Source organism: Emys orbicularis, chromosome 21 (genome assembly GCF_028017835.1).
Source record: "Emys orbicularis isolate rEmyOrb1 chromosome 21, rEmyOrb1.hap1, whole genome shotgun sequence".
In the NCBI taxonomy this organism is placed as follows: domain Eukaryota; kingdom Metazoa; phylum Chordata; order Testudines; family Emydidae; genus Emys; species Emys orbicularis.
In genome coordinates this window covers 2,288,291-2,301,819 of record NC_088703.1, presented here as the reverse complement: position 1 = coordinate 2,301,819, position 13,529 = coordinate 2,288,291, and the positions used below count along the sequence as shown (strand labels likewise).

The 13,529-nt window shown below is 57.3% G+C and overlaps 1 protein-coding gene across 1 annotated transcript; it reads right to left on the bottom strand.

Moving 5' to 3' along the window:
- Window positions 1-545: 545 nt before the first annotated feature.
- FAM98C (family with sequence similarity 98 member C) lies at window positions 546-9,446 on the bottom strand. Its single transcript, XM_065421086.1, has 8 exons — window positions 9,376-9,446; window positions 6,627-6,772; window positions 3,973-4,107; window positions 3,375-3,559; window positions 2,903-2,986; window positions 2,323-2,439; window positions 952-1,119; window positions 546-680 (listed from the first exon to the last, which is right to left on the bottom strand). The coding sequence occupies exons 1-8, from the start codon at window positions 9,444-9,446 to the stop codon at window positions 546-548; spliced, it is 1,041 nt and encodes a 346-aa protein (XP_065277158.1).
- Window positions 9,447-13,529: the final 4,083 nt, after the last annotated feature.

The window sequence follows — 13,529 nt, the reverse complement described above, 5'->3', positions numbered from 1 at the left end:
GGAGTCCTGGCTCCCAGTCCCCCTGCTCTAACCACCAGACCCCACTCCTCCCCCCCCCCCCGAACTGGGGATAGAACCCAGGAGACCTGGCTCCAGCCCCCCCACTCCCCTCCCAGAGCTGGGACCAGAACCCAGGCGTCCTGACCTCTGATCAGTAGCTGCTATCACCCCCTGGCTCAGGGCCGGCTCCAGGGTTTTTGCCACCCCAAGCGGCGGAAAAAAAGCTGCGATCGCGATCGGCTTTCTTCTTTGGCAGCAATTCGGCGGCAGGTCCTTCCCTCCGAGGGGGACAGGGACCCGCCGCCGAAGAGCCCGACGTGCCGCCCCTTCCCCTTGGCCGCCCCAAGCACCTGCTTGCTCAGCTGGTGCCTGGAGCCGGCCCTGCCCTGGCTGTAGCGGGCCGCAGCCCCTCTGAGCCCCAGCTCCCCTCCACCGCCCACTCTGCATAGGTGGGCTCTGAGTCCTTGAGTCTTTGCCCCCCGGATGCTCTGCCTGCCCCCCTGCAGTGTGTGTGGGGGGAGCTCCCGGCAGAGACGGAGCAGGCTTCATTTCTTCTTCTTGCCCCGTCGGCCCCAGCGCTGCTGGCCTCCCCCCCCCTCGCGCCTCTTCTCCCAGGTGGGCATGGGGGGCTCGATCTCATTGGGGCGGCCCCCTCGGTCTGGGACGCCGCCCATCAGCACCTGTCAGGGGGATGGGGACGGGGGGGAAAACAGGAGCAGAGGTAAAAGGCAAGAGAGACACCCAGTCCCCCGTACTCCGCCCACCCCGAAAGGGAGCTAACGGGGGGTGGGAAGGGCCCAGCACCCGGCCCTGCCAGATCTGTGGTCCTGGTGTGATGCAAGAGGAGGGGGAGGGGGTCTCGTGCCCCGGCAGTGCTCTGCATGGGGGAGGGGCTTTGTGGCCGGACCCAGCAGCGTGTTCGTCTCCCCCCGGCCCATGCGCTGCCCGTACCTTGTTGATGGCACAGCTGGTCCGGTAGCGGCAGCGCCCGCTGCTGGTGCTGACGATGCGCGAGGCGTCCACGCGGGTGGCCAGCAGCCGGGCCAGGGTGACGCCGGAGGCGACCGACTCAGCCTGCCGCAGCGGGGAGACGGCAGCCAGCAGGGCAGAGCCCTGGGCCTGTGGGGGAAAAATCACTCCCTGTTAGCTGGCATCGGCCCCGGCCCAGGGTCCCTGGGACCCGGCCCCTCCTCAGCATCAGCAGCTCCAGACAGGAGCCGGCGCCCCCTAGAGGGGAAAGGCCCCATGTTCCATCCCCCCCCTCCCCAGCCAGCCAATCCCTGCCCTGGGGTAGGGTTGCCAGGTACTGGGTTTAAAGGGACCCTGGCGACTCCCGTCAGCACCACTGACCAGGCCGTTAAAAGTCCGGTCGGCGGCACAGAGGGGCTAAGGCAGGCTGCCTGCCTGCCCTGGCTCTGTGTGGCTCCCAGAAGCAGCGGCACATCCCCTCTCCGGCTCCTACGCACAGGGGCAGCCAGGGGACTCTGCACACTGCCCCCGCCTCAAGTGCCGGCTCTGCAGCTCCCATTGGCTGGGAACCGTGGCCAATGGGAGCTGTGGGGCAGCACCTGCAGACGGGGCAGCATGCGGAGCCCCCTGGCCGCGCCTCCGCGTAGGAGCCAGAGGGGGGACATGCCACTGCTTCTGGGAGCTGCATGAGGTAAGCTCTACCCGGAGCCTGCACCCCAAACCCCCTCCCGAACCTCAACCCCCTGCCCTGATCCCCCTCCCACCCACCAAACCCCTCAATCCCAGTCTGGAGCCCCCTCCTGCACCCCAAACCCCTCATCCCCAGCTCCACCCCAGAATCTGCACCCCCAGCCAGAGCCTGTGCCCCTTCCCACACCCCAACCTCCTGCCCTAGCCCAGAGCCCCCTCCCGCACCCTGAACCCCTCATTTCTGGCCCCACCCCGGAACCCACACCCCCAGCCAGAGCCCGTACCTCCTCCCACACCCCAACCCCCTGCCTCAGCCCAGAGCCCCCGACACCCCCCTGCCCGGAACCCTCTCCTGCACCCCACATCCCTCATTTCTGGCCCCACCCCAGAACCCACACCCCCAGCCCAGAGCCCGTACCCCCTCCCGCACCCCAACCCCTTGAGCCAGCCTGGTGAAAATGAGGGAGGGAGGGGGATGGAGTGAGCGGGGGCGGGGCCTCAGAGAAGGGGCGGGGCAGGGGTGTTCGGTTTTGTGGAAGTAGAAAGTTGGCAGCCCTACCCTGGAGCCGGAGCCCCCTAGAGGGGAAAGGCCCCATGCCCCATTCCTTGGCGCCAGCCAGGCCTCTCCCCTCACTGGAATTCCCCCAGCCCCCGAGCCCTCACCTTCGCCCTCTCGGACCAGTGGAAGGACTGCAGGGTGACGTTGAAGCGCGTGATCATCATGCGCTTGCGGCATTCGTACTCGGCACACAGGGCTTGCCGGATCCCCTCCAGCGCCTCCTAGCCGGGAGGGATAGAGAGCGACGCTCAGCCACAGGCCGCCAGAAAGCCACGCCCCCCCCCCCAGCCCCGCTGCACTGGCCCCCTCAAGGGGAGAAACTGAGGCACGGGGAGGGGTGCTACCTGTCCCAAGCCAAATAGGGAGGCAGGGGCGGGGAACCCAGGAATCCTGACTCCCAGCCCCCCTCCCCATCCCACACATGACCCCACTCCCCTGCCAGGGATCGAACCCAGGTCTGTTAAGAGCTCTATGCAATGGGGCTGTGCAGGGTGGTTCGGCACCAGGAATCTCTGGCAAGAACAGGGTGGGTCAGGCACCGGGATTCAATCAGGGGCCTAACTCTCTTTGGCTGCTTTTGAACCCTGCAGCCCAGGCCGGGACCCAGGCCCGGCCCTGAGCCAGGAGCAGAGCCACAGGTTCTGCGCTGCGCCCCCCCGACCCGGCCTGGGCCCCCCCCCGTACCCACTGCCGAGCCGTCAGCGGCGCCCTCAGCAGCGGCGCCATCTCCTGGTGGCCGGCAGGCAGCGCGGACAGGGCCTCCGCTACCTAGGAGGGAGAGCACAAGTTCAGCGGGGAGACGCGGCGCGGACACCGTGGCTAGGGAAGGACGACGCCTGCCGGGCGGCTCCCCGCACCACGGGGGCTCGGCAGCCCGAGACACCACCAGGGACTTGTCGCCCTGCAGCTGGGGTGCCCTGTTTATTCACTGTCCGGCACTGGTGCCTCGGAGCTGCAGCCAAGCCCCTGCCCTGAGGATGGAGTGGGTCTGGCACTCCCTAGAGGGGACAGGCCCCGTGCCCCATTCCCTGCCCCCCTGAGCCAGCCGGTCCCCCGCCATGGTGCCGGATCGGGGCCAGCGCCCCCTAGAGGGGAAAGGCCCCGTGCCCCAGGCTCCCAGAAGCTCCCCCGACAATCGGCGCCTCTGACTCCTCACCTTGGATTTTACGTCCTCCAGGAGCTGGGGGATGGGGCAGGTCGGGGCCGGCTCCGGCCTGCCCAGCGCCTGGTTGATGAGCTGCAGCTCCTGCTGGGCAGCGCCGGCCCCCGCTCCCTGCCGCGGCGAAGGGGGGCGTTTCCAGCTTAGGAGCCGGGCGGCCTGCAGCTCCGAGCTCAGGAAGTCTTGGGAGAGAACACGGGGTGAGAGAGACACTGGCTCTTCCGACTGCGGCTGGTGGGGGCGCTCTGGGCACCAGGGCCAGCCCGGCCCAGGGTGTCAGACATGTGCCAGCCCTCTGGAGACGGGATCTTTATCTGGTCCAGACTCCTGCGTTCTATTCTCCTCTCCACTCCCTTCCCAGAGCTGGGATAGAACCCAGGAGTCCTGGATCCCCCCTCCCCCGACTCCACTCCCCTGGGAGAATCGGGAATAGGACCCAGGAGTCCTAGCTACCCCCTCTCCTCCAACCACTAGACCCCACTCCTCTGGGAGAGTTGGAAATAGGACCCAGGAGTCCTGGCTCCCAGCCCTGCCGTTCAGAGGCCCCACAGGCTGCTCCGTCTGAGTAGCGAGGGCCTTTCCCGCCGTCACCTACACAGCAGCTGGAGGCAGAGGTGGGCGCTGCCCAGGCGGGCGGTCACGTCCCCCGTGGTGAGCGCGACGTAGGGGCAGTGCAGCTCCTGCAGCAGCCCGCTCAGCTCAATCTGGAAAGTGTCGGCATCTTCGGGGCCTGCGGAACAGGAGAGACCGATGAATCCCTGGGCCCCGACGCGCTGCTCCCCTGCCCGGCCAACACCCCACTCCTGGAGCCACCTTTGGAGTCCTGGAGACGTCCTTTGTAGGTGACAAATCTGAGGAACTGTCACAGATTGAAGTGTCGTTTGAGGAGGTTTTGTAATTAATTGATAAACTTAAAAGTAACAAGTCACCGGGACCAGATGGCATTCATCCAAGAGTTCTGAAAGAACTATTAACTAGGGTTTGTAACCTGTCCTTTAAATCAGCTTCTGTACCCAAGGACTGGAAGATAGCTAATGTAACGCCAATATTTAAAAAGGGCCCTAGAGATGATCCCGGCAATTACAGACCGGTAAGTCTAACGTCAGGACCGGGCAAATTAGTCAAAACAATAGTAAAGAATAAAATTGTCAGACACATAGAAGAGCATAAATTGTTGGGCAAAAGTCAACATGGTTCCTGTAAAGGGAAATCATGTCTTACTAATCTATTAGAGTTCTTTGAAGGGGTCAACAAACATGTGGACAAGGGGGATCCAGTGGACATAGTGTACTTAGATTTCCAGAAAGCCTTTGACAAGGTCCCTCACCAAAGGCTCTTACGTAAATTAAGTTGTCATGGGATAAGAGGGAAGATCCTTTCATGGATTGAGAACTGGTTAAAAGACAGGGAACAAAGGGTAGGAATAAATGGTAAATTTTCAGGATGGAGAGAGGGGTAACTAGTGGTGTTCCCCAAGGGTCAGTCCTAGGACCTATCCTATTCAACTTATTCATAAATGATCTGGAGAAAGGGGTAAACAGTGAAGTGGCAAAGTTTGCAGACGATACTAAACTGCTCAAGATAGTTAAGACCAAAGCCGACTGTGAAGAACTTCAAAAAGATCTCACAAAACTAAGTGATTGGGCAACAAAATGGCAAATGAAATTTAACGTGGATAAATGTAAAGTAATGCACATTGGGAAAAATAACCCCAACTATACATACAACATGATGGGGGCTAATTTAGCTACAACTAATCAGGAAAGAGATCTTGGAGTCATTGTGGATAGTTCTCTGAAGACGTCCACACAGTGTGCAGCGGCAGTCAAAAAAGCAAACAGGATGTTAGGAATCATTAAAAAGGGGATAGAGAAGAAGACGGAGAATATTTTATTGCCCTTCTATAAATCCATGGTACGCCCACATCTTGAATACTGTGTACAGATGTGGTCTCCTCATCTCAAAAAAAGTTATACTGGCACTAGAAAAGGTTCAGAGAAGGGCAACTAAAATGATTAGGGGTTTGGAAGGGTCCCATATGAGGAGAGATTAATAAGCTTGGAAAAGAGGAGACTAGGGGGGGATATGATAGAGGTATATAAAATCATGAGTGGTGTGGAGAAAGTGAATAAGGAAAAGTTATTTACTTGTTCCCATAAAATAAGAACTAGGGGCCACCAAATGAAATTAATGGGCAGCAGGTTTAAAACAAATAAAAGGAAGTTGTTCTTCACACAGCACACAGTCAACCTGTGGAACTCCTTGCCTGAGGAGGTTGTGATGGCTAGGACTAGAACAGGGTTTAAAAGAGAACTGGATAAATTCATGGAGGTTAAGTCCATTAATGGCTATTAGCCAGGATGGGTAAGGAATGGTGTCCCTAGCCTCTGTTTGTCAGAGGGTGGAGATGGATGGCAGGAGAGAGATCACGTGATCATTACCTGTTAGGTTCACTCCCTCTGGGGCACCTGGCTTTGGTCACTGTTGTCAGACAGGATACTGGGCTGGATGGACCTTTGGTCTAACCCAGTATGGCCATTCTTATGTTCATAACCCTGGCCTCCTCAGGAGGGAACGCCCCAGGGCAGGGGGTGGGGAATGGGGCATAGGGCCTTTCCCCCTAGGGGGCGCTGGCTCCCATCCAGCCCCCGGGCAAGGGACTGGCTGGCTTGGGGGGCGGGGGGGAGGGAATGGGATTATTCTTGTAATAAACTGTTGGATCACTAACTGGGGCATATCTGCCTCCATGACATCCTGCTGCAGCCAGTTCCGCAGGTTGACGCCTCTCTCTCTCTCTCTCTCTCTCTATGACAGATCTGTGTCCCCCATAACCATAGCATCTGAGCACCCCAGAGTGTATCTATTCTCACAACCCCGCTGGGGGGCAGAGCAGAGCTATTATCCCTATTGCACAGATGGGGAAACTGAGGCACAGATAGACTAGGTGACTTGGCCAAGGTCACACAGGGAGTCTGTGGCAGGGCAGGGAACCAATCCCAGGTCTCTGACCACTGGGCTACACTTCCTCCCCAGGGAGTAATTACGCTGCCGGTATGATTAATTATTGAGTGATAACGAACCCAGAGGACCTGGCTGGGAGTGGAGCTCCCTTGTCACTCCGGGGCTGGTGTTAGGCATGTTACCTGTGTCACAGCATCACCAGGGCCCATGGAGGAAAGGCCCCGTGTCCCACTCCCCATCCCCGGCCAGTCAGTCCCCTCCCTCCTCATTTCCCTGCAGGTAACTCACCGCTGGTGGGACTGACATCCTCCTCCAGGGGGCAGAGGGCTCGGAGCTCCGCCACCAGCTGGGCGCAGAGCGCGGTGAACTCGGGGCTCTGCACCCCGGCCTCGGCCAGGCGCAGAAAGTTCTCCTCGGAGAGCGACCCCAGGGACCTGGGCACACGGGGCAGGGGTCAGTGCGCCACAGCCTCCCCCACAGACCTGGCAGCCCAGCCCAGATCTGGCCAACAGCTCCCCCTGCCAGTGTGCCAGGACCCCCACCCCCCAACTCTTCCCCAAAGTTGCACCTATCCCCCCCCACTGCACCCACCTCCCTGTTCATCCTGGAACATTTAGCTTTCCCTGCTCCCCACCATCCATCCCCCCAGCATCCCAGAGCCTTGGCACCCACCCCTTCCTCCCACGCACCCCCAGAGCCTCTGCACCCCCTGCTTCCCTGCCCCTTGCACCCCCAGAGCCTCTGCACCCCCCCACCCACTGCTTCCCTGCACCCTCCTCCCACACACCCCCAGAGCCTCTGCACCCCCCCACCCACTGCTTCCCTGCACTCTCCTCCCACACACCCCCAGAGCCTCTGCACCCCCCACACCCACTGCTTCCCTTCCCCCTGCTCCCACACACCCCCAGAACCTCTGCACCCCCCCACCCACTGCTTCCCTTCCCCCTGCTCCCACACACCCCCAGAGCCTCTGCACCCCCCACACCCACTGCTTCCCTTCCCCCTGCTCCCACACACCCCCAGAGCCTCTGCACCCCCCACGCCCACTGCTTCCCTGCCCCCTGCACCCCCAGAGCCTCTGCACCCCCCACACCCACTGCTTCCCTTCCCCCTGCTCCCACACACCCCCAGAGCCTCTGCACCCCCCACACCCACTGCTTCCCTTCCCCCTGCTCCCACACACCCCCAGAGCCTCTGCACCCCCCACACTCACTGCTTCCCTTCCCCCTGCCCCCTGCACCCCCAGAGCCTCTGCACCCCCTGCTTCCCTGCCCCTTGCACCCCCAGAGCCTCTGCACCCCCCCACCCACTGCTTCCCTTCCCCCTGCTCCCACACACCCCCAGAGCCTCTGCACCCCCCCCACCCACTGCTTCCCTTCCCCCTGCTCCCACACACCCCCAGAGCCTCCGCACCCCCCCCCTCCTCCCACACCCCCCCCAGAGCCTCTGCACCCCCCCACCCACTGCTTCCCTTCCCCCTGCCCCCTGCACCCCCAGAGCCTCTGCACCCCCCCACCCACTGCTTCCCTTCCCCCTGCTCCCACACACCCCCAGAGCCTCTGCACCCCCCCCCACCCACTGCTTCCCTTCCCCCTGCTCCCACACACCCCCAGAGCCTCCGCACCCCCCCCCTCCTCCCACACCCCCCCCAGAGCCTCTGCACCCCCCCACCCACTGCTTCCCTTCCCCCTGCCCCCTGCACCCCCAGAGCCTCTGCACCCCCTGCTTCCCTGCAACTTGCACCCCCAGAGCCTCTGCACCCCCTGCTTCCCACTGCTTCCCTGCACCCTCCTCCCACACACCCCCAGAGCCTCTGCACCCCCCCCACCCACTGCTTCCCTTCCCCCTGCTCCCACACACCCCCAGAGCCTCTGCACCCCCCACACCCACTGCTTCCCTTCCCCCTGCACCCCCAGAGCCTCTGCACCCCCCCCACCCACTGCTTCCCTTCCCCCTGCTCCCACACACCCCCAGAGCCTCTGCACCCCCCCCACCCACTGCTTCCCTTCCCCCTGCTCCCCCCCCCAGAACCTCTGCACCCCCCACGCCCACTGCTTCCCTTCCCCCTGCTCCCACACACCCCCAGAGCCTCCGCACCCCCCCCACCCACTGCTTCCCTTCCCCCTGCTCCCCCCCCCAGAACCTCTGCACCCCCCACGCCCACTGCTTCCCTTCCCCCTGCTCCCACACACCCCCAGAGCCTCCGCACCCCCCCCACCCACTGCTTCCCTTCCCCCTGCTCCCCCCCCCAGAACCTCTGCACCCCCCACGCCCACTGCTTCCCTTCCCCCTGCTCCCACACACCCCCAGAGCCTCTGCACCCCCCACACCCACTGCTTCTCAGGCCCCAGAACCCAGCCCCCTGCTCCCACGCCCCCACACCCCTGCTCCCACACCCTCCACCCTCCGCTAGTGCTGCCCTGCTCCCGTGCACCCCCCCCCCCGTGTGCCCCTACCCAGCCGCCCTGCGCTCCATGGCCCGGGACCCGCCCGGCTTAGGCCCCAAGTTCAAAGTCTCCAGCAGGGCGCAGACCAGCCACGCACGGGCCCCGCCCGCTCTGAACCCCGATTGGCGTAGGGACGGAATGGGCGGGGCTCGGAAGGCTAAGAAGCTGATTGGCTGAAGTTAGAATAACGCCTCCTAGCCAATGAGAGCCTCCCCTTTCGCTATCACCCGCCCCCCCAGCCAATGAGAGCCTCCCTTTTCGCTATCGCCCGCCCCCCCAGCCAATGAGAGCCTCCCTTTTCGCTATCACCCGCCTCCCAACCAATCTCCCACCACTCAGCAAACCACAGCCGCCCAGCCAATTAGAGCCCCCTCTTCCCATAGAACCTGCCTCCCAGCCAATCAGAGCCTCTTCCCCCATATAACCAGCCTCCCAGCCAATTAGAGACCCCTCTTCCCATATAACCCGCCTCCCAGCCAATCAGGGCCTCCTCTTCCCATATAACCCGCCTCCCAGCCAATCAGAGCCTCTGTCCCCCCATATAACCTGCCTCCCAGCCAATCAGAGCCTCCTCTTCCCATATAACCTGCCTCTCAGCCAGAGTCTTTCCTTCCTCCACCGCCTGCCTCGGAGCCAAGCCGAGAGCCTCTTCCTCCTTCATCGTCGCCAGAGACGCTGCTGGTTTTGTGCTGGCCACGCGGCTCCTTCCACCTCCCCGCAGCGTCCACCATCACCACAGGCTGGGCCCCCTTGCCAGGGGCAGCAACCTACCTGCCATGCTGGTGAAACCACACCGGGGCCAGCGCCAGGGGCTCAGAACCTACAAGCCGGCTCCTGACAGCAGGAGGTTTGTTTTTTTTTCCCCCAAGCCAATCGGGAGACTTTTTAAAACCCAAACACCCTCACCCCCTCGTTTTTGGGTTGTTTTATTGCACTTTGGGCTGTCTGCTTTCCAATTCAGTAGGGGCTAATTTGGGCCATGTAGTGCAGCTTCTTCTCACCACCACCAGGCCTGGAAAGGTCTTCCTGTTAAAAACGAAAGCCAGTATTTCAGGAGAGTGTCGTGACTCCAGGAGCGGGGACTTGAGGAAAAACACCAGGTAGCAGCAGTGTTGACAAAGCGTTGCCCCAGCTCTTTGGCCACAGCGGTCGAGCCCCTGGATTCCTTCTCCCTGCTAATCTCTAGCTCTTTTCATCTGGAGATCTCAAAGCACTTTACAAAAAGAGGGCAGTACCATTATCCCCGTTTTATAGAGGGGGAAACTGAGGCACAACGAGGCAAGTGGCTTTCCCAAGGCTACCCAGCAGGCCAGCTGCAGACTTGGGAACAGAGCCCAAGTCTCCTGGTGTCCACTGCTCTACCCACTGCGTAGAGAGGAAGTTGCTAGAGGTATAAAGTAGCAGCAATTCTCCCAATGAGAACTGACTGGAACTCAAAATTTCCATTTGGTGGGAAATGTTGACATTTCAAATTTGGTTTCATTCCCAGTTAGAAAAAACAAACATTTTCACAGAGCTCTGGGAAACAAACAAGAAAAAACAGTTTGGGAATTTTCATTTGGCCCCTTTAAATTTCATTTTGAAATGTTCTTTTCCATTTCAAGATTATTTTTATTATTACAATATATCATAATTAAGGCCCTTCGTTTTTGGTTTTTAACCAACAAATCCCCAGCTTTTACAAAAGCTATTATGCAGTTTTTACTGATTTTTCACCCAAAGTTTAGACCGCTCAAGTACATGAAAATACTGATTACGTTAAGCAAATCCAACCCATTACATCCGGTAGATGTATTGATGTTAAAAACAAATTAGTTGAAGTGTACATGCAAGGCTGTCTGTCTAAGTAAGGCGGTGGAGTGGAAGATACACACACATGCATATATGTATTTACTGTTAATGTACAGTTCATGAAATAAACCACGGTATTAAACTGCTTTCACTTTCAATACTCTTCTCTAGTTGTTGCTTTTTTTCCGTCCTCCATCCCCCTATTCACTCTGATATTTACCCAGAAAATTGTGAAGTTAATTTTTTGCACCGTTTAATTTCTGTCATAAACACCTATAAATTCCCAGGAAATTTTAAACAGAATGAAACCTGAAAACAAAGGGCCTTTGTCATAATATGCTATCTCCTGCTGATGCATCCTAAGAGATATAATCATAATATATACCAATAGCAGAAATATTCCATTATTTTTATTTTACTCTAGTTTTAAAATCATTAAGAGCAGCTGCAACTTAGCCTTGCTTGAAACATCTTATCTCCTGTTGGTGTTGCAATAAAACATTTGACACTTTGCGCTGTGTGTGACTCAGACATTTCAGCAACAGAGGGTCCTGTGGCACCTTTAAGACTAAGGCTACATCCTCACTACAGGGGGGGGTCGATTTAAGATACGCAAATTCAGCTACGCGAATAGCGTAGCTGAATTCGACGTATCAGATCCGACTTACCCTGTTGTGAGGACGGCGGCAAAATCGACTGCCACGGCTCCCAGTCGACGGCGCTTACTCCCACCTCCGCTGGTGGAGTAAGCGCGTCGATTCGGGGATCGATTGTCGCGTCCTGACGAGACGCGATAAGTCGATCCCCAAGAGATCGATTTCTACCCGCCGATTCAGGCGGGTAGTGTAGACCTAGCCTAACAGAAGTATTGGGAGCATAAGCTTTCGTGGGTAAGAACCTCACTTCTTCAGATGCAAGTAATGGAAATCTCCAGAGGCCTCTTACCCACGAAAGCTTATGCTCCCAATACTTCTGTTAGTCTTAAAGGTGCCACAGGACCCTCTGTTGCTTTTTACAGATTCAGACTAACACGGCTACCCCTCTGATACTCAGACATTTCAGTGTCTGAAAACTATTTGTATCTCTTGAATCTGGCTCTAGCTGATCAGAACGATCCCTTTCCGGCCCTATAAATCTAGGCAGCTCGAACCAGCACCTCCAAACCCCACCACAGAAGGAGGGGAAAACATTTAAGAGTCACTTTTGCTAAGATTTAATATACAACATACACTTTTAAATAGAACATTCTTCTCTGATTCCATTGCCCCCTTTTTAATATTTTTTAAATACACAGAAATTACAATATTGAATATACAAATCTGATAAAATACTTAAACAAGGAAAAAGAAGTTAGATTGGCAACCACAAAAAAATTATTATTATTTTAATATTAACTTTTTTTCTTTGTTTGGTTGGGTTTTTCTCTCTCTGCCCCCCTCCGCACTTTTTTATATATAAAATAGCATTAAAAGAATCTCATTCCAGCAGTAATATACACCCTTCTGTATTTCGGTAGGCTCCCTGCTGTATCGGCCCCAAGGTTATCATCGGGTCATTGGCACACACAGCTTTGCCAGGTTTTATACAGTTACGATTTGTCTTGTTTCATTTTTTGGGAAGGTTTTGAAAAAAGAACAAGGATGGAGAAGTGGGAATAGGACCCAGTGTGCTATTGAACACACTCAAATCCTGCCAGGCCAAGCCCCAATCTTGTTTACATTGGGGTAAAACTAGGGTCACTCTATTGGGTTCACATGGACAGTCGGGTCAAACCAAGCGTCTTTCTAGTTCATTCTCTTGTCTCCAATAGAGGCCAATAAATAGCTGATTCAGAAAGAGGTGCCCCCTACGGGTAATTATGGCATAGCTGGCCCCTAGGGTCTGATAGTCAGAGGTTGGGTCATGCCCTATAGCATGAGGTTTTATAGCCCTGCCAAAACGCTTGGTTCTTTTAAAGATATTTAATATTATAATTCTGGGTATAGTTATCTGTATAAACATCCAGTCGTTTTTTTTGAAGGATGTTAAACTTTGACCTCAGAGAACTTGTGGCATTGAGTTCCCCAGGCTAACTGTGCAGTAGGTAAAATAAATACGTCCATGTATTGGTTTTAAGGCTGGGAATTTTCAAAGGAGCTGAAGGGATTTAGGTGCCAGGCTCCCATTGTATCAGGCACCCCATTCCCTTAGAAATAGCCCAGCCTCAATTTGCTGCCTTTCTGTGGTTACTCCTGATTCACACCAGCAGACAACACTGATCCAGAGTTATCCCTCGTTTATACCACCGTAGCGCCACTGATCTAAATGGAATCACTCCGGATTTACACTGGTGCAATGCCATTGATCCAGATACTCCTGACTTACCCCACTGTAACTCCACTGATCTGAACTAGTGTGACTCCCGATTTAAGCAAGAGGAGAATCTGTGCTAGCAGATGTGGAGGGTCCCAACCTGCCCCCACATCAGACTGGTTTTCTGCCCCACTGTGCGCTGCAGGGACCGCCCCCCCCCCAAAAATCAGTTGTCCGACTTAGGGGGAAAATGAGAAAAATAAATAAATAAGAGGTGGGGCTTGTTGTGCCCAGTGGGAAGGCTGACGCCTCGTCCCGGTGGGAGGTGGGCTGAGCTCCATCAAACTTGTGTCACACAGGGGGCCCCGAACAGCCAGCATGGGGTGGGGGTAATGACTCAGCTGGGGTAAGACTCCGAGGGTCCCACTGGTTTCTGGTCCTGGATTTTCTTTGCTTTCCCCTCCCCTCCCGCTGATTGTGGGGCCGCGGGCCAGAGATCAAAGTACTTTCAGGCAGCTCTGCTTCACCACCACTGGATTTGGAGAGATCGGCCCCTCTATTCCACACTCACTGGGTCCCAGGGCAGGGTCAGCCCCTGGAGACCACACCCTGCGGCTTTGCATGGCCTAGTCTTAAATGTCTCAAGAGGGCTCCTGTCCCG

What these genes read in the sequence shown, in the direction of transcription:
- FAM98C (XM_065421086.1), bottom strand. Translation starts at nt 9,446, where the DNA reads ATGAAGGAGGAAGAGGCTCTCGGCTTGGCTCCGAGGCAGGCGGTGGAG. An exon ending in CCTCTGCCTCCAGCTGCTGT is followed by an intron (nt 3,560 to 3,972) that starts GTAGGTGACGGC and finishes TTCTCTCCCAAG; the next exon opens with ACTTCCTGAGCTCGGAGCTG. An exon ending in CGCTGACGGCTCGGCAGTGG is followed by an intron (nt 2,440 to 2,902) that starts GTACGGGGGGGG and finishes CCTCCCGGCTAG; the next exon opens with GAGGCGCTGGAGGGGATCCG.